General features: G+C 41.9%; 1 protein-coding gene across 9 annotated transcripts in view; it reads right to left on the reverse strand.

Moving 5' to 3' along the window:
- LOC108094921 overlaps positions 1-17,482 on the reverse strand; it is a 58,354-nt gene extending 40,872 nt beyond the window's left edge. For 3 of the 9 annotated variants that reach the window (XM_017195778.2, XM_017195775.2, XM_017195771.2), the window contains exons 1-3: positions 16,897-17,482; positions 11,768-12,129; positions 9,275-9,295 (exon numbers count right to left, since the gene is read on the reverse strand). In XM_017195778.2, the coding sequence (XP_017051267.1) occupies positions 9,275-9,295; positions 11,768-11,912 (166 nt within the window). In that variant the 5' untranslated portion in view covers positions 11,913-12,129; positions 16,897-17,482. Of the gene's footprint in view, positions 1-9,274; positions 9,296-11,767; positions 12,130-14,244; positions 14,383-16,896 lie in introns of those variants that run through there. The other 6 variants (XM_017195779.2, XM_017195777.2, XM_017195776.2 and 3 more) reach the window with 4 other exon arrangements.
- Positions 17,483-24,892: the final 7,410 nt, after the last annotated feature.

Consider the following 24,892-nt stretch of genomic DNA (forward strand, 5'->3'; position numbering starts at 1 on the left):
CAGAGATTATAAAACCAAAGAGCGGCAGACAACAAGACCGTAAATAAAGTCACATAAACGGCCATAAACGACTGTTGTGTTTGTTATTATTGCCTAGCTAAATAACAATACAAAAACAAAAAAAAAAAAAAAACCAAAACATAAAACGCTAAAAACAATAGCAATAAATGCAAAGGGGCGAGAGGATATGAAAACCGATTTGGCCACAGACAATTTTGCAATTTAAAATAAATAATTCGTGGCAGTGTGTGTGTGTGTGCGAATGTTGGTGTATGTGTGTGTGCTAAAACCCACACAGATGAACTCGTATATGAGGCATGCGTATGCGTAGATTGCATTCGCCAGATTAGCTCCTTACAAACTCCGGCCATGGCCTTCTGTTTAAGCACTGATAATGGACGCGGGTCGGGCGGAAAAGATTAATGGCCTTTGTGCTTCTAATTTCGATTTAACGAAATTTATTTTTGATTGCCAGACAATAAGTCAGGCAAATTAAATGGATAAACTGGTAGTGGGGTGTGTGTGCGATATTTGACATTGGTTTGGCAAAGGTAAAAGCTAAATTATTGCGGCAGAAAGGAGAAAACTTCCCAGGAGAAATTTAATGCTCATCTGTCTCATCTGTTTCCGGTTATATCATTCGGTGAACTCACATTTAAATTGCGAACAGAAGGTATTCAATCATTTGTCAAACACATATTTGGCGGTTCGTATTTCAAAAGTAAATATGGGGATTCAGAAGTGTATGTACCCCAGAAAAACTCAACTTGAGTGCTGCACATATAGTATATGGCATTTTGTAGGACCTGTGCCGCTGAAGGCCGGACACCAAATGCAATTTGAGTCAACTCTTGTCGGGATTCGCTTGCCTGAACAACAATGTGGGCGCTGGGCCAGGATGTGGGTGGCACGACAACGTTTTGCATCAGCCTCTCACCGCAGGACGACAATTTGTTGTTGTTGTTGTTGCTGCTGCTGCTTTCTGGCTTGTTGTAGTGAAAAGCCAAAAATGGGTTATATATTCTAGGCAGAGACACAAAAGCTGCGTTGACAAGGGCCACCTACGAAACAGCAGTTGAACTTTTGACCCCCGCCACGACAATGGCAAGTTAAAGGGCTAGGGGGAGGGGTAGGGGGAAAGGGGGGTAGGGAAGGGGGACTTATCCTAAGGACATTCTGGACATGGGCAACGAGATGGAACCTAAACCAAACCGATTCCAGCTCCGGCAGCAGGAATTTACGAAAAATAACTGAAAAATTTACATAATTTCCAGACGAGTTTTCTCAAAGCACGTTTGCATGTGTATGAGTGTGTGTTTCTGTGTTAGTGTGTGTGTGTGTGTGTCTGTGCACTGGCTGTGTAAAATGCTCATAAATAAATGAACATGGCAATGGCCAGCAGCAGCCTAGTTGCAGTCCATCTACCAACCAGCCAGTCAGCCAGTCGAGCAGCCAGTTGGGCCCTCTGTTTTTGGCCAAGTCAGTGGCCTCAGCCGGACGGTCGTTTATGGCGCGTTGAAACAGCACAAAATAACATGAAATAAATAATAACTTTTTCTGCACGACTTTGCCATGGCGGCAGCGGCATCGGGCCGTTTGGATTTGCTTTTTTGCCAGCCTCGCTGGCTGACTCGCTCGCTGAGTTAATTAAAATTTAAAAGCAGCCGCACTCGTGCGGGAATTGCAATTGCAATCGCCATGTCCTGGCTACAATGTACCCATGTACGAGTTGTGCTCCTGTAACTGTTACTATTATGGCTGCAACTGCTGCCGTTGTTACGGCCATTGTTACTGTTACTGTTATGGGCCAGTGGCGATGTCGAGGTTTCGCAGCACGCTTTTTACGAACGCGATTTAAACGGGTGGAAGTGTAGAAAAAATTGGCAAAAACTCTTGTTCCTAATAAGACCAAAAAAATTTAATTTCTTTCCGGAATACACACCGATATGAGCTTTGAATGTAACAAAATGAACTGGAAATAAGTTAAATAAGTTTCAAAGAACATTTAATTGTATTATATTTACAACATTTTCTTATCAAGAGTCCACGTTATCGCAGTACTTTAATATGTTGTGTAGCAACTCGAACCCTTGTTAAATTTCAGCAAGTAAGTACCCCAATAAGTTTCGAAATTGTTGTTCCCAATAAAACAAATATTTTACATTAATGCTCTGCAGCTGTCAATGTTTCCGAGGGCAAAAGGACCAAGTTGGCATTGGCATTGGCAAGACAAAGCGCTAAACTGACAGGTTAATAATCTCGACTCGATAATCGACAGCCCGCCAGGACCCATGCCACAGATGACAGGCTGAAAGGGCCAGCACAATGTCGGCACACAGATAGCACAGCGTCCTCCTCGCCCAGGACCTCCCCCTCCACCGTTCACCCACACACGTGGAATCGAAGGAAGGACTCGGAGTCGTCCTGAGGATGCGGGGAATAGATGTTTGTGTGCGTGTCAACAAAGAGCTTATTAACGTGCCGCAGACAGCAATTGGGAATTCCTGGGAAACGCTCGTCGCCTTATCTCTACTCTACTGCCTCGTCGTTCTGCGTTCTCTGCTGCTCTGCTGATTGGCAAATATTTCAATTATTTTTTCATTTCGTTCAATGAAATGTGGCCCGGGCATCGCGATGAAATTTTCCCGCGATTTGCCGAAACAATGGCGGCAAACAAAAACGCATTTATAAATCTCATCCAGCAAATACAAAGTAAAACGCTTCGTTATTTATGGACCTTTCTCTCTCCCCTTTTTTTTTTTTTTTTTTTTTGCTGGTCCCATCTATTTTTTTCTACTTTTTTTTCGGTTGAGGGAAATTGTCAGGCGAATGACACATATTTGGGGGGCTGGACCGGGTGGAAAAAATTCAAAATAAAATCATAAATTTATTAAAATGCAACGCGCAGCAGCTCCACAACACGCTTCTCTGCTGGGGCATAAAGCAAAATAAATGTTCATGTGTATGCAATGAAATTTACATGCAAAATTTAAAAACCCGACCAGACCTCTCTGTCTCGCACACCATATATTCATACATATGCATTCGGGGGGGAATATTTGACATATAACCGCGTCGGTTTTACAGCGTCATTTCTGGTTTTGTTGAAATATTAAAATGGATGACGCACAGAAAATGCATATGGCTGGACCGGACTTCCCCATCCTCTCAGCTGAAACCGAAAAAAAAGAAGAAAAAACAAAAAATCCCAACAGCTACATTTGTAAAAATCCACACTTTTAGTGCCGGCAAATATTTGCTTAATCGATTTATTATTTGTTGCGCAATTTCATAATGAAGCCGCATTAATAATGCCACAGCAGCCTTAATACCCCTACTAAAAGATTCATGTGGCGTATGCCACGCCAATTGTGACACACATTTCGATCCGGTAGCAATGCTCTCGATGCAATGAAATTTGCAAAGTTTTTCATGTGAACACTGAAAATTAAATTAGCTGTCAATCCGAACTTATTTATGCAAGAGTTTACATTTATGTTGGGGCATTCAATGTTTTCCAATAATTATATTCGGGAAAGTGCACCCAAGAACCAATAAACCGTTGAAACTTTTGCTTTTGTTAGCTATTTATTGGAGCAAAATATCTTCCCCGTCAGCTGCATCCATAAGTCGCACTCAACTTATCAAAAGTGCACGCAAACTTTTGCCCCGCCCCTCGGGAAATCCCACCTAAGCTTTAGCCACCTGTCCAAACTCCTACTTCCACTGCACCTTGTTGCTGGAACGTTACGCCTCTTTTGTTTGGCTTTGATTTAACATTTTGTCCGTTTACTTTGCAGTTTAACTGGCGGCAGACGCACGACAGGAGCGCCGGTCCTTCGGGCCAACTCCCTGCAGGACCTCAATCCCATTTCCCATTTCCCGCTGCCTGCATTTTTCTACACTTTCACGTTGGCAATTTCATTTGGCCCGCGTCTCAGTGGGAGTTCAAGCTGAAATGTGCTTTTCGTGTGCTCCACTCTTTACTCTACGCTTCTGTTTTTTTTCTCTATCCTTCTTTTTTTTTTCTGTGTGCATCCTTCTACAATGTCCTGTGCGCCGAGCTACTTGGCCGTGTCCCGTGGCCCCAAGCTCGAAGCTCCAAGTTCCGAGTTCCGAGTTGCGAGTTGCACGCGTAACTTGACTTTACTTCGAATGGAACTCAAAGTGAACAGAAACTCTAGCTATGTGCCACTCCCACTTTTGGCCAACATCCCCCACCTCCAACCCCTTTTGGCCAACCAACTGCCACTGCAGAGAGTTGACAACTTTTTTGCTGTCGCCGCGCTGTTTTAGTTTCAGTTTTTTAAGTATAGTTGGTTTTAGTTGCTGCTCCGCTATGTTTTCATTTTCCACCAAGCTCTCGCTGGCTTTTCCATCGTCATGTTGCACAAAGTTAAATGTTTCTGCGCAGCCGGGCGGCACAAATGCGAAATGGCAACAAACAATTTGAAGCAATAAAATAAAGAGAGCATATGAAGTGGGCGGACTTCGCGGCAGCTCCAGGGCGTAATATCACGGAAATAAAAGCGAAATTGAATTGTAAAATTTTTATTATGCTGTCGAGCAGTTGAGCTAGTCGCAACAGCCATTAGCTCAAGTTCTCCGCCAACTTGCCGGTTTTAATTCACGTTCCGATCCTGCAGGCCCGCAAAACAATGGCCATTCAAAAGTCGGCACCGTCGTAACTTAATCAAATTGCCAGTTGGCCGGCGGGCAAAACCTCAAAAGTAATCATGCCAAACTCGGCGATACCCTGCAGCCAAGCGGTATTATGTTTTTTTGCACATTCGATCCCGGCCATCCAATCTACTCGTTCAGCTGGTTGGCAAATCTTTGCCTTTGCTGCCCTTTTTGCCGACAATTACATGTTTAATTAACTTTTGTTATGACTGGCACTCGCATCGCCTGCTGTTGGCTAGTCTAATTAGAAAAGTGCAACAACTGTCGGCCGGATTGCTGAATTAAATAACCCACTGGCAAGGGGAGTGGGGAAGTGGGATTGGTGGCCAGGACGCCAGGATTCCAGGATGCGAGATTGCAGTGCGAGCTGGGAATGCAAACCTATATACGAGTGTGTGGGATGCACGGCCTGCTGGTGATGCCACATCAAAGGATATGCAGCTGGACTCCATTCAGCTCGGTCAAATTTTAATTTAGGTTCTGTATGCAAATGACCCTAAATGTTGTATTACAATTGAGAGAGTGTACGAGATTTTTGGCCAAATTCTTGGCCGACAAATTGTTATGAATGTGCGAGCGTGTCTGTGTCTCCTGCGAATGCATGTGATTCTGATTGTGTGGGTGGGTGTATGTGGGTGTGTGTGTGTGTGTGTGTGCCTAGGGCTTAGTCCTTTAGGCATGACATGTGCAACTGCAAGTTACAGTTGCCATTTGCGGAACTTTGTCATGGCATCACGTGGATTTGGAGCCCTAAGCCCCTAAGAATCGGTCCCAGCAGGAGTTCTAGGCCTTGTCTTCCTTCTCCCTTCTCTGTCTATTTCCTTCTCCCTTTCTCTAAGTGTATGTGTGTGGGGCAAAGGACTCGAGCTTTATGATTAGTGCAGCAAGGAATGGGATTTTCAAGCACTAATTGTCTGGAATTTCTTTAGATCCCTGGCGTAAGTGGACTGGGATTACAAAAGCAAATCTATAAGAACTTATGCTGCTCCTCTGAAAAGCTGTTCATTTTTAACCAAACTAAAAAGTTTTTGGATTTCGAATGCAACATAAATATTTGCATGGTTGCAGGAATTTTCTTTTCTTATTATTTTATTTTATTAGAAAAGTTTTGTTTGTCAAACTTGTTTTCTGGCTAGTTTAAAATTGTTATAAATAACTTTAGATAACTAATATTTGCAAGCTTAAAACGTAAACTTGCTAAGTTCATTGAACAGGAAAATAGGTCATCATAACAATTTCTTTAAATATTTCTTAAATTTGTTTCCCAATTTACATAAATTCCTGGGTTTTTCCTCTCTTGACAAGAATTATTATATATTATTTTGCGTTGGTCAGTTCGTTCAACTGTTGCTGCCTGCCATCATAAAAAGCGCTTTTAAATCCGCCTGTTTATAAAGTCAACGACAACTTAAATATGCAAATCCTCGACAGCGACAACAACTGCCAAAGATTAATGAAAAACTTTGGCATTTTTGGGCAACATTTTCATGTGCAGACTCTGATTCGGGTTTGGGGAGCTGGAGCCTTAAAGAGGAATGCCCGCCGCCGGGCTCTTTAGCATACGAAACGAGACAGGACATGCACGAAAGGAGCTGACAGGAGCCCGTGGGCAGGATTCCTTGAAAGTGGAAGAGGACTGCGAGTCAACTGTTTATTTATTTATTATGCGGCCAACACTAAACTGTAACTAAAAACAGGATTCCAGCTCGGCCGCCAACACATGATGTCTACACATGTCGAGCGAAAAGGTTCGAGGAGAAGAGGAAGGTTTTCTGGGGAGGGGCGGCCAAAAACATCTCCAGTTGACGTTGACGCCACTTTGATATATTATGCACGCTTGAGGCCAGCAACAAATAATCAAGTATCAAATTCCACACGGAATGCTAACGAAAGCACACACACAACCGCACGGCCAAAGCGATTTTTTCGAGCCACCAGGGAGCGGGCTCAAATTTGGGGTTCCATCTGCGATGGCTGCCGTCTTAAGCTGTCAGCCAAATGAGGGCAGGCCGCAAATTTCGGAGGCCGAACACACCCAAATATACAGATAGAAGGCTCCCAGGTATGCTTTAGTTTCATCTTTAACTTCAGTTTTGGCACCGGAAAAAAACAAAGATGTTTTCTTAGACAAAATGAAGAGGTAACAATCCAGCTAGCCAAGTAAAAGCTATTAATAAATGGTTTAATAAGTAATACAAAAAATTCATGTGTTAAACAAAATGTTAAATAATTTTGATAACCTAATTTAAATACTTGAATTTACATAGCCATTGTGTAAAAATTTTCAGAAGGAATAAATCACCAATTGGTATGCAAACATGTTTATGTGGTTCAGCTAAAAATATAGAGCTCCTTAATATCCACTATTTCCTTGTAAGAAAATATTGTGATTACTTCTTCAGAGAAAAAAATCACAAAATTCCCTTAAAGTCAGTTAGCTTCTAAGGCTTACTTTTCCACATTTTTTTCACTGTTGGTTTCCCTGTGGCCTGTGTTTATAGCGCGTGTGGCAAATGAACAATCAGGCAGGCAGGCCACATGGCAACATCTTTCGGCGGCTGGCCGAGCTTGTTTGCCAGAGCCCTTGGCTTCTCCAACGACCAGGTTCGCAGTCGGTCTAAGCCGATTAGCATGGCATAATAGTTGCCAGTTGCCGACAATAAACTTTCCCTCGGACTGGGCCAACGGAGTTGTCTGATTTTTCTTGTTGATTTTACGGTAGAATGTAGACATAACTCGGCAGCAGAAGAACGAGAAGTCGGTGACGACTCGAAAGCACATGGGGAGACTCATCTGGCGAGGAGGCAGAAAGTGCCATTCCATTTGCCGGCTCTGCATCCTGCGGAATTTGCGTGGAAATCTCTTAAGTCAGACATGGAGATTCGCAGGGAAAACTGTTTTGTCATTTCCACAGACCTGCCTCTTCTGTCGCTAGGCATTTGCATTATTCCTGTTCAGTTCTGTTCTCGCTGTGTTCCCGGTGTGATTTATTAATGTGGTTGGGTTTTATTTCCTTGGCCCGCTAAGCTTTATTTGTTCATTAGTGAGTCTGTCGTGGCCCTGGTGGATTTCTATTGAAAATAGCGTTCGGGGGCTCTTCTTCTGAGCCCAAACTCGATTCCGTTCAATGGGCTTAACCCCTAAGCCAAACAAGGACTGCGAACTCTTTAATGGCTCGCTGGCAGGCTGCGAAATGAATTTATCTCGCTCTTTTCACACCGCCTTGATATCTGCGAACTGTCAGGCGTAATGAGTGCAAATAAATTTCAAGTAGGCTTAAAATTTTCCACTTTTTCGCCCCGGCAATTGCCGTGCCGTGCTGATGCGGCTGCTCCAGTTCCTTCATCTCCTTGGTTTTCAATGTAACCGCAGAAATTCATATACAAAAATAACACGAGCGATAAGAGGGCAAAAAGTGCCATGAATAACAGCCAACAGCCAACAGCCATGGAGAATGCGGTCGAGAGTTGGGGCCACTAAGCAAAATGAATTCTATTTAACATTTTGGGTGAAATTTGCGCAATTTTTTTTTTCTGCGAGTATCCTGGCGTTTGCCTTTCTTCCCTGCGCCTCTCCGCAAATATAGAAATATCAACAAGAAGGAGGCTGGCCCACTGCCTTTTTGTGACGCACTCGAGGGGCAGATGATAAATGTCCTTGCCAAGCCATGAAATGAATGAAGTATGGCCACGCATTTATGTGTGGCCAAAGGCAAACACAGGCCGAGTTTTCCCGGCCAAACAAAAAGTGGTGGAAGTGGGAAGGTGGGGAAGTGGAGGAAGGAGGAAGGAGAAAGGAGAAAGGAGGTGGAGCAAAGAAAACCTGACAACAGAGAGACCGAAAATCACAACAAATGGAGTGGAGTGCGGAGATGGCTGGCGACAGTCGCTTTTCCTTTTCCTTTGAAGCCGCCCGCTGCCGAAACACTTCCACGGGCTAGTAGGCCACTCTCCCGGCGGCCACGACTTTCTGGCCAACTCAGGGCCAATCGCTGAGGAAAAAAGGGAAAAAACACTCGAGTAGCGAGCGAAAGAAAGCTCTTGACAAACTGAACCGAACTGAACTCAGCTGAAACGAACTGAACTGAGCTAAACTGGCGCTGCTTGTCATTCATCGCGCTGTCAGCTCGCTTCCTGCTGCACTGGAATTTTTCAGTCTCTCGGGCTAAGTTCTAGGCGAAAGTTTTTTTCGGTCAACTACACGCACACGTAGCCCAGGACTTTGACCAGCTGAAAGTTGTTTTGCCATTCCATTTTTTTTGTTTTCTTCCTTTTTTCTAGTTGTTGTTTTTGTGTTGCTCGGCTTACGCTTTTGGCCCGCTATCCAGTCGGAATCTTGACTTTTCCCTTGGCCAGCTCGCCTTACAAAGCTGATTTTTTAGCTGCTTTGATGCCTTCAACTGGAGGGGTTTCTTGTTTGTATTCATGTTGTGGGCGTGGCAGCAGCTGTTGCCACCGCCCCTTGCGTTTGCCACGGTCAATCTGATGGCCAAATTGTTTGGGTTGTCCTGGCTTAAAGACCAATAATATTTTGATAACTTAAAGGCCGCATAAACTAGGTGAATTGAAAATAAATTAGGTTATCAACTTACCAGCTAGCAGTAAAAGTAAAGCTGCAAGGAAATAAAAAAAAGAAAATAAAGGTTTAAATTAAAATAAATCAAATATTAATCAAATAAATAATATTGTATTAAGGTAATAAGTAATATTTAATAACAAAAAACTTTATATATAAATGGTAACAACTAAAATGACACTTTATTAATAAACTTATGGTTTAAAGCTTGGAGAAAACTTGATGTAAGAAAATTTGCTAAGTCTAATTAGAAACTCAACTAGGACTTAATTCCGCTGAAATGCCAAGAAACATATTTCGTCTCATGCGGAGTTGTTCAACAAAACCAGTTTGGAGCCGCATGTACACTTTCCACTTGCTTGGCTGAAGATCTTGTAAATCTGGCGTTAAATCCTTTTGCGAAAGTTCGCAAGCAGCAGCTCGTATATAGACATCTGAATCGAAGTTTGCACTGCTCGGCCCGAAACTTAGCTCATCAGATATGCCTCTAAGTAAGCATTTATAAAGCTACGCTGCGGCAACAACTGGCAAACTTTTGCCCAAAAACAGACAACAACGGCGGCAAATCGGAGCGGCAAGCCAAACATAATTTCCAAGTTTTTGGCCAAAATGTTGAGTAGGTTGTTTTCATAGAAATGCGATAAATGCTTTTGCTAGCCAGCTTAGTCGGCAAGCGGCCGGAACGGATCTACTGGATCCTAAATTCTGGAACCAGAGGAAGTGGTGGCGTGTGGCGAAGTTAACTTGGAAAACATTAAAATGCCAAAGTGAAAAGTTTCAGCTGGCTGGATGGCTGGCTGACTGGATGGCTGGCTGGCTGGTTGGTTGGCGCAACAACGAAATTCAATTGAAAACATATAAAATCAGAATTTATGAAGGACCCCCACCAGCGCACACCAGCAATTTGCGTCCGTTGAAAACTTTGGCATCAAAAGGCCGAGCAGGCAAGTGGAACAATATGCACTCAAGCCCCAGGCGTTAAACCGCTGCAGTGCCAAAGTCCGTTTGTTTGGCTTGAACTTTGGCTTGAAGGACGGGCTAGTTCGGTTTTTTTGGTTTGGGTTACACACATGCCAGCGAGGGCCCACATGGCGTATGCTTGATTTCGGCCATCCCACACACTCGTTTCTGGGTTAATTGAGATGGAAACCGGACCGGCCAATAGATAGATAACTACTTCCAGACCTGGACACACTCTTTCTTGCTGCTGACAGGCCTGAACTTGGCCCAATGCTAATGTACAATCTTTGCCCAAAACTTTTCGATGGCCGACGAAAGTTTCGCCAAGTTTGTTTCGATTTTGTGTGGCTTTCATCGCCGCTCGTTCAGCACTCGAACTCAAACTGAAGCCACTTCCTCGGGCTTATTTATTAGCCACATTTTATTATTTGCCAAGGAGAGTGATGGCGTGGAGAGAGTTCTCTTCCACCGACAGCTGCTTCGATTAGAAGGATTTTCGAAACCGCGCCTGGCAACGCTCGAAATCAATTTCAAATCCATAACAATTTGGCATAGTTTGCACGCATAAAAACCGAAAATTTCATTTACCCAATAATGCAGCGACAAAAGCCTCGCTTTGTCAGCCCACAAAGGCAAACGCAAACGCAATTTTCTTTACACACAATAAACTTTATGTTGATTGAATAAAAGTTGCGTCAGGCCCACACACACACACACACATACACACATGAACACGCGCTCTCACACACTGACGAGCTTACGCATACATAGACAAGCCTAATGGAAAGCAAACTTTTCATTTTAAATTAACTTTCGAGCACAAAGGAAAAAGACACATTATCAGTTCGATATGGCCAACGCAAATTGTCGATTTAATTTTGGTCCAATCAAAATAGTTTTTATCATAGCAGTTACATTCAAATAAACATTTTACAAATAAATGTTTTAAAAGCACTTTTATTCCAATTGATATGACTGTTTAATGGTAGTTCATAGGCATACTAGAATGTTTAGATGACATAGGAATCATGTAGTTTCTGTGTAGACTCTTTAAAAGGGATTTTAAAGTGCAAAAATGCTGAAATATATATTTCCTAAAATTTCGTTAGATTTTTCCCATTAAATAAAATATCTTGAAATTATAAGTGGTAGGTCAACACAATAAACGCAATCAGAAATGTATTAAAAGTAAGATCAAATAAAATAATATTCAAATATTCAAATTAAAACTATTGTATTGATACTCTTGGCGCAAATATTTCTAAAAACTCATTTAATTCCTTTGAAACACGAGTGCAGTATTTCAATAGGCTATACAAAATGGCAAATATTTTATTAATCGAATGCTTTGTATGGCTGAAATACTTTCAAAGTACCTTTTCAAATATCTCGTCAGAATTAAAGTGCTTGTTTCTGATTTGATAAAATAAAAATTTCATGTTTCCACTAGTTTAGCTTAGCTTAATAAATTTAATAATTGGAATTATTTAATGCCACACCCAGTTCTTAAATATCTATGCTTAATTTCTTAACAATATGTTGAACTTACCGTTCTCCTCCTCGATGTTGCGGGTCATTGTGGTGGAGGAGCTGACGCGGACGCGAGTCGCCGCCGCCGCTCGACCGATGAGCGCGGAAAGGACGACGAGCAGGCAGAGCGGCAGGGAGAGCGGGCGGCTGCAGGACCTGCTCATGGTGACCCGGCCCTCGATCCTGCAGGTGAGAGAGGTCGGCGGGCGAGGGGATTGCGGGGGCAGTGAGTGTAAGGGGGTCCTGGTGCTCCTGCACCAGTGTTGCCTACTTTCCGGCTCAGAAACCTTTCACACTTTGCACTGCGGGCATTTTTCGTGGCTGGTTCTTTTTCGCGCGAATTATTTATGCTTGAATTCGATATATATTATTTCGCAATCGCTGCAAAGAGTGAGATAGAGAGAGAGATAGTCGGGAGTTGAAGAGAGACAAAGAGACAGAGAGAGAGGTGGACAGGCAGAGTCAGCAGAATTTGTTGACATGTCAATAAATAAGGCAAAACAATGGCGAGCAAAATAAAGTGGAATAAAATAAAATAAAATACAATTCCATGCCATTTTCGGGTAATTACAGTTTTGCTGTTGCTGTTGCTCTGGTAGAAATTCATTTAATTGCCTTTATTTTCGGTTTGGCAAATTTGTAAGCAAATTCATTGCACTTTCACCCAGCAAACACTCTTGCACTCACCGCCAACATGCAATTGTAATTTATGTGATTTTTACAAATTTTATTGGGTTAATTTGTTTGTTTTAATATTTATGGCAATTGCAAACGAGCGTTATTTATTGGCCGGGCAATTGTTAATTCACGCTGCGAAATCAAATCGAATTACACAATCAAATGCAGCGCAGCTGTAACTTTAAGACCAATTAAACGCCGCCTGACAATGAAATGTATCCGTGCGATGTCTTTGGGAGACAGCTACAAATCACAACGCATTTAGCCATTTTGTCAACCGCACGAAGGGCACGTACACCTCAATATTTTAAAACATATTTGTGTCTTCCGCATTTCGCTGGGGGGCTGCGCGGCTCTTTTAATTAAAGATTATTTATAACTCTCAGCCCAGAGCGCGCGAACAGTGAGAAATCATTTCGAATGCCGCCTGCGTACATATTTGTTATAATTTATGTGGCCCATATAAATGACTAACAACACACGACCAACTGGCAAAGAAAAGGACGCGCCAGGAGCTTCTAAAGGAAATTGCCGGGAATGGATGGTAGCCGGGCAAAACATGTGCCAAAGTATCCGCGCGTGGAGATCCTTAGGCGGGGAGTCCCCCAAAGGGCGGGGGGAACTACGACAAAAAGCCGGAGGAACGTGCCAGCATCAAAGTTCAATATTACGATGATGGCACTGGCAGAAGTCGGTTCCCTCTGAAGAGCTAACGAGTGCAAATTTCTCTTCGGATTTCTTGTTTTTCCCGCTCGGCGGCGTTTCGGTCTGGCAGTGCTTTTACTTTTACGTTGCGAAAACCCAATAAACGATAAACAGGAAAGCGGAAATCGGAAACTGTACATGCTCATGTTTCTAGACTTCACACAGACAGCCACAAAAATATCGCAGTATCCGCACACTAAACAAAAATTTAAAGGAACACCCATTGTGATTTATGAAGGGCTGTTAAAACATTATTGAGCTAGCTTGATTTTCAGTAAGTTGTATTAAATCTACAGCACAAAACTGAAAGGTATATGCTTGATCCTTCACATGTGGTATTAATTTCGAATTTGTTAGACTTAATAACAAGAATATTAATTGTCTTATCAAGTTAAAAGTTAAATTAAAAAAAAAATAATTGCTTAACAATATATTATCAACTGTTTTTTAGAACTTTTAATTTTGTAGCTAAAAATATTATCCCAATATATCCTATATATCCTAAGGCATTGTTACTACTTCTTGTTTTCTCTGTAATACCCGTACATCCACAGCCACAAAATCGAGGTTCGATGCGACGTGCTTTTATGATATATTGACTTGCTCTAGCTGGATTTTTATCGGCAGAATTACAGGGGCCAAATGCTTTTAGCTGGCTGCACTAATTTTATTTCAGTCCTCAGTCAGCGACCTACGCCCTAAAGTTTTTATTTATTTTTGTAGCCGGCCTGAATATAAAGTGAATGAAAGTTTTCCGAAGCTGTAACCTCACAACCGCAACTGAAAAGTGGCGGAGTGCCCACTTAATCATGTTTTTTTAAGCGGCGTTAATAAATCTGTCTAAATATATTTACAAAGCAAGCAGCGCCTGCAAATGGATTTCCATTCCGATAAAGTGAAAATATTTGTAAATCGTTAGTCAATATACATAGCAGGAGAAGGGAAAACGCTTTTTATAACCACAGCGCCACTCGGAGTGATGAAAAAAATTGGACGCCCAAAAATATCTAAACATTCGAACGACACTGAACTTTAATTCAATCGGAAAATGAAAGCCTTAATTAAAACGTACGTGAAGCAAATGCCTGAGAGGAGTTAACTTAATTTACATACCAAATCGAGCAGCGAGCCAGCTTTAATGTTTGGTACACATCCGACACTGGAATTGGCGAAATTAAATATGAGCCACTCAAAATCCATTTAGCCGGGACCCTGCCAAAGTTTGGCAAATCAGTTTAGTGAATGGGTTATGCAAGGATAGAAACTTGTGTGCGCAGCCAATAAAAAGCGCTCCCAATAAAATGTGAGTCACATTAGCTAATGCAGGCTGTGGGCCAAAGGTGAAGGGTTTTCCCAGGGAGTACGCTGCGTATACGTAACCTCGATGGGCATCTGCCTGTGAGTGAGTTTGCGAGTTGGTGAGTGTGTTTTTGTGTGTGTGAGTGTTAGTGTGAGAGCATTGTGCCAGTTTCGCCATCGAGGCATCCACCTACGATCGACATGCACTTCAATTTACAAACTTGCCAAGCCAGCATGTGTGGGTTTCAGGGCCTGTTTGCTTGTGTGTGTGTGTGTGTATGTGTGTGAGTGTGTTTCGTGTGTGTTTTCGTATGAGTGGCGGTGAGTTTTCCGACTGCAGCTGCAGCAAAGTGTGTCGACGTTTTTCCATTTCCGGCATGCAAGTTGGCGCTCGCCTCCCCCCGCTGTTCAACCCACTCTTTAGTTTGTAATGTAATGAAGTGTGTTTGCATTAAAATGCAATTTGAAGTGCAAAGTTACAATATTATTATGGCATCTATAAGTGCAAGGGGGTGTTTGTGAAAGTGTGTGTGGAAAAAGAGGGCCCTTGAGCAGGATACTCGTGAATGCTACCTGTCTCTGCCATTTTTTTTCGCGGTTTATGTGCGCTAAGTGAGCCTATAAAAAGCCATGCATGGCTGCCTCGTTTCGCAAGGGTTCAAGTGCAATTTTATGAATACTAAAAATTCTAATGGCCGTCCTGTGTGCCAGTGTTTATGTGTGTGTGTGTGTGTGACAGGACTTGGGGGAGTACAGGACTGGGCAGCAATCAGAGCGTTCAGCACTTGGCGCCATCATCAACATCATCGTCCTCCCAGCAGCAGCTGTTTCCCCTCCTTCGACTGCTAATTGTGCTGCATACTTGGGTGAGCCTGTGAGCTTGTTTGCATGCCAACATTAAGCCGGCATTGCCACACTGCTTAACACTTGGAAAGGCCTGGCAGGGGTAGTAGGTGTGCTACACCCACAATCACACCCACAACCACACCCTCAAAATCTTCGAAGGAGACTGAATGTGACGAGCGTTTGATATGCAAATAAACGCTCTTGGGTTCCAGCTGTCCGCAGCATTAATTGCGTATTAAAATTCACTTCTGCTCGCATTTCAATTCCGAATTGATGCACTTTGTTCTCGGTGTCCCCAATAAATTTGTTTATGTTGTATCGTGTGTCGTTTATAAATGGCTTTTGTCGCCAAATCGCATCGGCATTGTTCTCCTCAATTGCACGCTGGTCTGTCGAATTTGTGTCAGAATTCGAAATTAATGTTTGGCACAGCGACTGAATGAGTTTGATTAGGACCCAAAATGCGGACAGCGGGGATTGAATTGCAATTTGAAACAATAGTCATTTGTGAAATTAATACATATGTTTAGAGGAATTTGTATTGCAAGAGATATTCTACGCATTTTGAAAATATTACTGGACAGGCTAAACAAAAGAAGAAAATAGTAAAATACCACCTATGTTATAAAATCATAAAGCTCTAACAAATACATAATTTGATAAAAGAAAAGGTCCTCAGTTCTAGTAACTAAATTAAAAAATGATTTTCAATTTTGCACATTTAAATGATTTTTAGTCTCCCACTACAAAAAAATTTAATATTTTGTCTGAACTTTGGGTTAATTTAATATTATGTATTCAAACCTCGAGTTACTAGTTCATAATTTAATTGTCGCCCCCATAATCTGTGCATCCTAAATTCATTTTAATTTAATTTGTTTGTCTTGACCTGATTACTTATTCCAGTCACTATGCTGGATTGAAACTAACCGAATCTGGGCGACAAAATCACACCTCTTTTAATAAACGAGCGAGCTTTAGTTTCATATCGCACTCATCTTAATCAGACGTAAGGTCCATCAATGTTTTTCCCTGGAGCTTGGCGTGCACATTCAATTTCGCCGCCATCAGAAGCCTCAACAGTTTGCTTTGAAGTGGCATTCATCTGTGTAATTTCATTACACGCACACTTCAGCAATTTAGCAATTTAAACAAATACACGTTCTTGGCTTGGGTGGCGGGGAGTAGGTTTATCTATGAGTTTATGGCTCGCATTTCACTGTCTCTCAGCAGTGGGCCTTAATGGCCGTCAAAGGCCAGCAATTTTGCACTTATGTGGGAGTGCCATGAAATATGATGGCATTTGCAGGGTCACCGTGCGAATAAAGTTGCATTACGAAATCCAAAAAAAAAAAAAAAAGAACTAACCATATAAATAACTAAAACGCTCAACAATAACAATTTTCGTGCAATTTGTACGAGCTGCTCGTTTTGCACACACAAAGCGGCAAAGAAAAAAAAGAAAATATTACTATTTTAGCAAGCAAATGAAAGAAATCAGAAAAAAGCAATGAAACGAGCAGCTGAGCGGAGAAATCGTTTTATCTGCCGGCTCCGCAACAATCGCACACAGACTGGCACATATAGACACATATATAGTAGACCGAGATATAGACGCACACCCACTGAACTAGCAGAATAATCCAAACGAGAACGACGACGCCACTCGGGGTTCGTGCGCTTTTCAATGGCTCAACTGTGCGGTGCTTTCCGTGGAAATGATTTTCATTGAAAGCGGCGGGGGCATTGCAGTCAGATCAGAGTCAGATCTCGAATGGGCGAACGTTGATTCGCGAACTCAACGACACGGCAACAAATTGCTTGTCGACAACAACTAGAATAAAACCAACATTTGGCAGCTGCTTACATTGCGAACAAGTTTTTTTTTCTCAGGGTGTCGATGGGTGTTGCACGTTGGCCGCGACCTTAAACGCACTTTCCACTTTTCAGTTTGGTTTGGATTCTCTAGTTTTTCTTGGATGGGCACATCGTACTTTCTGGTTTTCCTCGCACACTCTCTACTTTTCACACATATTCATATTTTTTTTCGAACAGATTCTGGCTTCTGTGATGGAGAAGCGAAGGCTTTCCCGAAGATTTTTTGGAATGCACGGTTTTGGCTTTGCTCAGATGGCCGGAAAACAATTCGCACTGCTCGCGACGCGTCGTTGAAAGTCCCGTTAGTTCCGACCGTACCCGCGGGATCGCAAACTCTCACTGAACCGATTTTTATGGTACACACGCTGGAACCGAGAAGCTCGACCACCAAATTACCGCTCGGCCAGCATCCGTGCCGAGCGGGTCGAGCGAAAGCCGAGCGGAAAACGCTCACGGACGCCCAATGAGCGGTACGAAGAGAAGCGGTCCCGAGAGCAAATTCGAGAGATTTCCTAAACACGAAGATACAACCCGAAGTGGTGGATGCTGCGAGATAACAGAGCTCTGTTAACAGTTTTTATAGCACGCTTTTGGGAGGAGGTCCTGTCGCATTTCCAAGATAACTTTTGAATAAAATAAAAAAAAAAAATTAAGGGTTGAGTTTAGTAACTAATAGTAACGTGTTTACATCTTTAAAAAGAAGGAACATTTTTTTAAATAAATAATGCAGTGCAGTTGGATTATGGCAGCAGTTAATCTTGTTTACATTTCAAATTAGCCTGCGGCATTTCTCTGGCATTCTCTCTCGGGCGATTTCGTTTCTCTCGGGGCTTTCTCTGGCGCAGCTTGTACTAAAAGCCAGCTGATGCTTGTGCTAAATTTTCACATCTGCTTTCAAAATGTGCGGATTAAGAATCAGTCTGCCTAAATCAGAAGCTCCAAGAGGGGCTCCAAAAAGTATTTAAATTTGTATGAGAATTTATTACCATTTTTACGAAAACTTATTACTAAATTAAAATTGATCTTATTTTTAAGATTTGCATCATTCAAAACTGTAGTTTGTACTTAAGATTTATTTTTTAAGCTGAGGCGCTTATAAAGTTTGTGAGCAGTGCGATTTTTTAAATACTTTTACAGTTACTTCAATTTTGCACCTCTCAAATGCAGTATCTTAACATCAATCAAAAATCCACCTGTTGCCTTGTATAGCTTATCAATCAAAACGGCAAGATTGAATACCGACTATTTTAGTCTTACAGGGTTAAGTCAGTTTTGATAATACTTTTAACATGTAGATCCCATTATATATTTAACACTTCCCTTTAATAATTAATTCGCAGAAATAGGACAATAAACAAATTGTTGTTCAGTCAAAAAGAGCTCTCTAGTCAGCAGACCTCTCTCATTTTCATCCCTGTTCTCTTCGCTAAGAGAAAAACCGAGCTGTGGTCAAAATGTGTGCCAATTTTCCAGACGCCTCGTTGAGCTTTTTATGGCTCTGTAAGGCAATGTTAACTGGCAGATGTAAGTAGGCCAAATCAGACTGATGTGGGTGAGAGTCCCTCGGGGAAGTCCCTGCCCAAACTAAGAAATTACTCTGCTTTCACTGCTTTCCACATATACCCTTCCCTCTAAAAAGATCCTTAGTCCACTTCCCCCACCGTTAAAGTCAATTTCCACTTCCACAAATGTTGGTCAACTGTTTTTTATCAGCTCATAAACATGGCGTACAAGTTCATTTTGGTGTTAAAAGCGTGTTTCCCAGGCACACATGTGTGTGTGTGTGTGTCAGTGTCCGTTTTACAGCTGCAGCAACAACACAACACACTCACACACACTCGGTGGCTGACATTTTTAATAGCAAACACAACACGCTGCGACTTTCGCACATGAAATAATGCCAACTGAAGTAGTAAGTAGTCCGGCCGGAACCGAACCCAAACAGATGACGCACAATGGGTATAAAACTACAATATAGGGTCTTAAATTCTAAGAAAAACTTCGTATCATATTTAATGTACACAATTTGGGAATATTGCTTAAGTTTTTGAGTGTTTCAGGATTCTATTCAACTTTAAATAATAACTATCTTATCGAATTCCAGAATTATTGAACACATTTTCTTTAATTTTTAATTAATATGCGTTTAAAAACTTATAAGTATCTATATATTTACTAGGGAATAAATACTGCTAAAGCTTTTAAAATAAAATATTATATTCACGGCTATGTAATATAAAAGTTAAAACCTTTTTTAACAAAGAAGATATATGCTAGAACTTTTAAGACATTTATGTATACTAGAATATGCATTATAAATTGCCTTAAAAATATGCAGCATACATAACTCTTAGATAGTTACAACCCATCTCCACTGTGCCAGTGTACGCTTTCCAAGCTTGTTGCCGTTGTAGTTGTAATGAAAGTGTTTTTTATGAAGTGCTCGCATCCTCGCACGCAACATGCGTGTCCTGATCCTGCTGCTGTTGTTACTTCTTCTTACTTCGCCCAGTGAAATATGACAAAAAGCATGCTACAGCTTCGCTATTTTCGCATCGGTTGTTGTTGGTTTTCGTTAGCGCTTTAATAGCGAGAAGAAGTCAATGGCAAAACGAGGACCAGCCAAAGGAGTCGACTGGTCCTGTTCTTGCCAACTGTGTGTAGTGTGTGTGGAGTGTGTGTGTCCGCAATAGCAATAAAAATATATTTTACAAACTGCTGCTGCTACTGCCGCTGCTACTGGGAAACTGCTTAGGATTTTTCCTCTTTTTGTCCCGCTGTATTGTTAGATTTTTCCTTCCTCCGCCTCGTTTTTGCTGCTGTTTGATATATGTGGAGCGGCTAACAAGAACAACCCCACCAACGCCCCCCAAAACCCCTCACCCGCTAACACACACATGCAAAACAAGTTCGCTACAACAAATTATTGGAAACCCAAGAAGTTTTTTTCCGCCACTGCTTTTATTTTCCCCTAACTCGCATGAGAAAATATTAAAAAAAAAAGGGCAAACGGAACGAAAAGTGGCGGGGAAAATCTCGCATAAAAAATACGAAAATTGTTCCAAAGTTAGCAAGCCAACAACAAGCATATAAAATGTGTTTTTGCCAGAGTTTTCCCGGCGTTCTGATTACACATGTATGTGTGCAGTTTTGGCTGGGGCCGCCACTAAAACGCGTTTTGCTTAACGCGCTCGAATCGTTTTTGGTTTTGCTCCTTTCCCCCGAAAAATCTTTTGGCTGGTTCGCTTTTATTTGGTTATGGGCTTCAGTTTGTGTCAACCATAACGATTTTCTTTTCAATTTAGCTTTAGTGCGTATTTTGTTCTAATTTTATTGCCCGTATTAAAATATTTTCTTCCCGTCCGCCTGCAGTTCTTCGAGTGCCTGTTAACACACAATTTTAAGCCAACACTTACACAGGCAAACCGAAGCACAACAATTCTTGCTCACAAACGCCATACATACTTATATACTCTATATTGCGTTTGCCCTGCCTCCTTCCAATTTTAGAATCATGGTTGCCTGATAATATATTTTTTATGATATTTATGGCTCTGACATTTTGCTTAGCTGGCAGGCGATTTATATTTTTGGCCAACTCTTCTCCATTTTCCGACCGCTTCTCCCCCACTGGCATTGTTTTTAGTTTTTCCTTTTTATTTTTTTGTTGCATTTTTATGTTCCATTGTTGTTGGCGTTTGTGGCTGTTTATTGTTTGTGATATGAGGCACATCCATGGTCATTCAATGGATTGTCATATTGTGGCAATGTCCTTTTTTATGCCCGCACACGTTTCGACTGGTTTTATGGCGGAAAATCCACTAATACACGGGTATTATTCAGATGATGCTGCGCACAACTCTGAATAGATTCCAAATATTTGCCATATATAAAATAAGCTGAATACATTTTCCAATGAAAGCCAAAACAAACGGTCAACTTTTGTTCATATTTAATCGGATTCTTGAATATTTTTAGCTCGTTAACTTTTCCTCTACACTTTTAGCTAAAATGGGCGAAACGTAATTCGCTTAATATTCAATAACACTTTCGTATTAAATCATTGTAGAAATTAATGTGAATTAAACTTTCATAGGAAATTTTTGAAATTATTTCCATGGAACTGGGAAATTCCACCACAAAAATAAAGATTAAATAAGTTAAACAGATTAAACAGTATTAAATAATTGGTAAGCACTTTTGATTCCAGTCTTAACTATATTATGCCAATTTCATATGTTAAAGCTTTGTTTTCAAACAGCAATGCTAGTTAATTTAATTCTTAAAGTGTAGCAAGACACGTATATTCTGTTCGACTGTTGTCTATACCCAGAAATTATTTAAGGAATTTTTCACACAGTTTGGGCAGCAATGTTTGTCTGCCACTTTGGGACTTGAAGACCAGCAGGACTACGAAGAACGGGATTGGGCGGGATGGCAATTAAAATTACCAACAGCAGCACAGACAGGAACATGATTGTGTGTTGTCTCTGCTCAAGCTTTAGTCGAACAACTTGCTCTCGGACACTCCAGAAATAAAATGAAATTGTTTAAATTTAATTCAATTTGCCTGCCCGGCAACAAATTGCAGGCGCACAGAGATGCAAACAATCTCCAATCTGGGAATTCGAAATAAAAATATGCAGAAATAGTTCAAGTGCAATGCCGTTTGAAGTCCTTGTCTGTAAACAAAGTACGAGTCTGCCAGGACACCTCTTCGGTGGGACAGGACGTGGGATGGTGGAGAGGTTTTTGGTTGGTGAATGCTATACTGGCTGCATATTGCCAGTTAGTTAATTATTGGGCCACGGGCACGTACATAGCAATGCACGAGTGTGTGGCATCTGCTTGCCAGTGTCTGGGTTTAACTTAATTAGAGCGCTGCGCTGCATTTGTGGTCTTCATTTAACGCAGCGCCACGGCCTCGGCCAATCCGCCGGGCCAATCCGCACTTCGCCTCATCCCCCCTCTCCACACCTGAGCTCAACCCACCTGCCTTGGGATATATCCCCCGGCCACTTCCTGTCCCGCTCCCACCCACGGTCCACGTCCACTGTCTGTCTCCGCGGGCGAAAATTTAAAACTGCATACAACTATTTCCACCAGGGCCGCAGGCTGCCTCTCCGATGTAGCCAAACATTTCACTCTGTTTATTTGCTTTGCTACCCTGCACAAGCTGCACTGATGACTACTGCAAATGTTGTGTGTAATAAGTGTGTTTATTTGCGGGGAAAATAGTGGATTCGAACTACACTCGCTTTCTAATAAAAATAAACCCATTATTTTTATAGTGTTTATTCCAAACAGTATTTGTTTTGTTTTATTAACGCACAATCCCTAAAAGTTTCATTCCGAAAAACAGTCCAAATTTGTAATCCAAGCTGAATAATAGAGTCCATTCCATATTGATTTTATTTTACAAAACATTTTCATTTCTTTTACTCTATTATAATATGCTTCTTAATAAGGTAACTAAGGTATATAATGTTTTTAAACTATGTCAAAAAGTATATTTTCTATGTTTCATTTATAATATAGTAATTTATACAATATTTATTTTAATTTGATTTCCTAAACTAGTTTCTGTTTGATTTCCACCGCATCTCGTTGGTCGATCTCTTTTTCCTTCAATTATTTTTTCTCAGTCGAGCTTGCTGTTGGTTCGTTGAGCGCTTGCATGTTGCACGTAATTTGCATTGTTGTTGCCTTTAATTGCTTAGTGTTAATTGCTGTAATTGCGGTAAACTAAACTACGAGCAAAAGAACAGACACACGCACACACACATACACACACACAAATACAAAAGAAGAGCGGCAAACACGTAAATGCCCTGGCCGCTTAATTAAGCTGATGTCCGAGGGGGGTGGACCTTGATTTGGCGACGAGGTCACTCACTGGCTCTCACCTGGACCACCCACCCCCTACTCCCCTCCCCCTCCTATTATCACCCCCCTCATTTGGAGTCCTTGGAGCGACTTTTGCAGCTTTGTCAACTGATCTGCCTGCAATTCGGCCCTCAGCGTTGTCATTCAATACGCTTGAAGCTCGCGTTCGTTTTTCCGCCCGAGGAGGGTGGGAAAACTCAGCTGCGGATGGCGCTCGTTAAAGCTAGTTAAAAGGCGGCTTTAAAGTGTCGTTGGCAGAGCCAAAGGCACACCCATCTATGCCATGGACCTCGCCCACTCATTGATGACGAAGGATGCGGGCTCAAGTGTCACGGGGTCTGGCCATAAATTCCCGCCCTCGGGGGTCGACAAAACCGAACCGAACTGAAGGCCAATTATAGCTAGCTGGAAATATATGTGTGTTTATATGCGAATTTCGAACCTTTGGTTTCACGTGTCATGTTTGGCTTAAAGCTCACCTGTTCGGCTGGAATATTAATTAATTGGCCAAGTTGGCTGGTATTAATTAGCAGTCCTCTGCTTTTGCATTGGCCAACTGTGTGTCAGTTGCTTTTGGTGACTGTTGATGTCTCGCCAGCGTTTCGCACAGCCACTCGAAGCACAACTCGCTCTGACCTCCGGGTGTATTCAAATGGAAAAGGGCTGGCCACCAGTGGTTCACCGGTCAACTGTGGTCCTTCCCCCATTGACTTGTCAATGGGTTCTTCCGCAGGGGGAATCCGATAGTCCTGTCGCATGTTTTTGGACCCCTTTCCCATCCACCCGAAATACAAATTGAGTTTTCCGGGGCTCGTTGGCCAGGCTGTTGCTGCCGGCAAAAGTCAATACAAAAGCTAATTGATTGGAAAATTATGTGACTTTGAATATGGGCCGAGAAGAAATCTTCTTTCGCTCGGGTTCCCCAAAAATATACGACTCGAAGTTAATGTCCAGTTAGTGAATACGAAGAATGGGCATAAGAATTATTACAGCTCTGAATTTATGTGTTGGCCAAAACGCAGCTGGTCGGCTTAATGATTATGCATTAAGTTGCCATTAAAAAATCCACTTGATTACTGGTGACGCCAGTCCCTAATGAATTGATAAATTGAATTAAAAGACCCAGCCGACGGCTGACAGGGAGCATCGAGTAGCGGCTAACTAACACTAATCAAATTACAAGTTGTGACGTGGCCAGACATAATGCATGATTGATGATTGACGGAGCTTCTGGGTGTTCGTAAGAATCTCTCAGTGCGAAATGGCTGCAGTCGTCAAATCGAAATGCTCGTCATTAATCAGCGTTTCTTAATTAGAGCGTCGCGAGTTGAGTTTTCAGTGTTGACAAACCGTAAAACGAAGGAGGGCGAAAAGTTTTCACAGCAATAAAAATCACAGACAAAAGGCGCTAAACGATTGGCGTCAGAGAGCAACAACAACAAAAACAACAATAACAACAACAACAAGAGTGACAGGAAAAACCCCCATGGGTTTTCCCCCTCCCTGCACATTTTCACCACGCCTCGTTCGATTTATAACATTTTCCATTTCAATTGTGGCGCTGTTGACTGCATTCGATTCGATTGATTTCATTTGCCTGCTCGCCGTTTGGCGGTTATAAAAATTCATTGCAACCGTTTTTATACGAATGACGAGGTTTTCCCCCTCCTTTTTTTTCAGATTTGTTGTCAAATCAGCTGTGTGTGTATGTGTGTATTTGTGTGTGTGTGAGTGGGCCAATAAAACGTGTTCGGTGCTCGCAACTTCCGTTTCATTTCATTTTACCCATAATATGCGGCGCTGACGTCGCTGCCTTGCTGCATTTTTCATCATCGTCACTCAAACACTTTTT

This window comes from Drosophila ficusphila, unplaced genomic scaffold (genome assembly GCF_018152265.1).
Source record: "Drosophila ficusphila isolate 14025-0441.05 unplaced genomic scaffold, ASM1815226v1 contig_414, whole genome shotgun sequence".
Classification (NCBI taxonomy): domain Eukaryota; kingdom Metazoa; phylum Arthropoda; class Insecta; order Diptera; family Drosophilidae; genus Drosophila; species Drosophila ficusphila.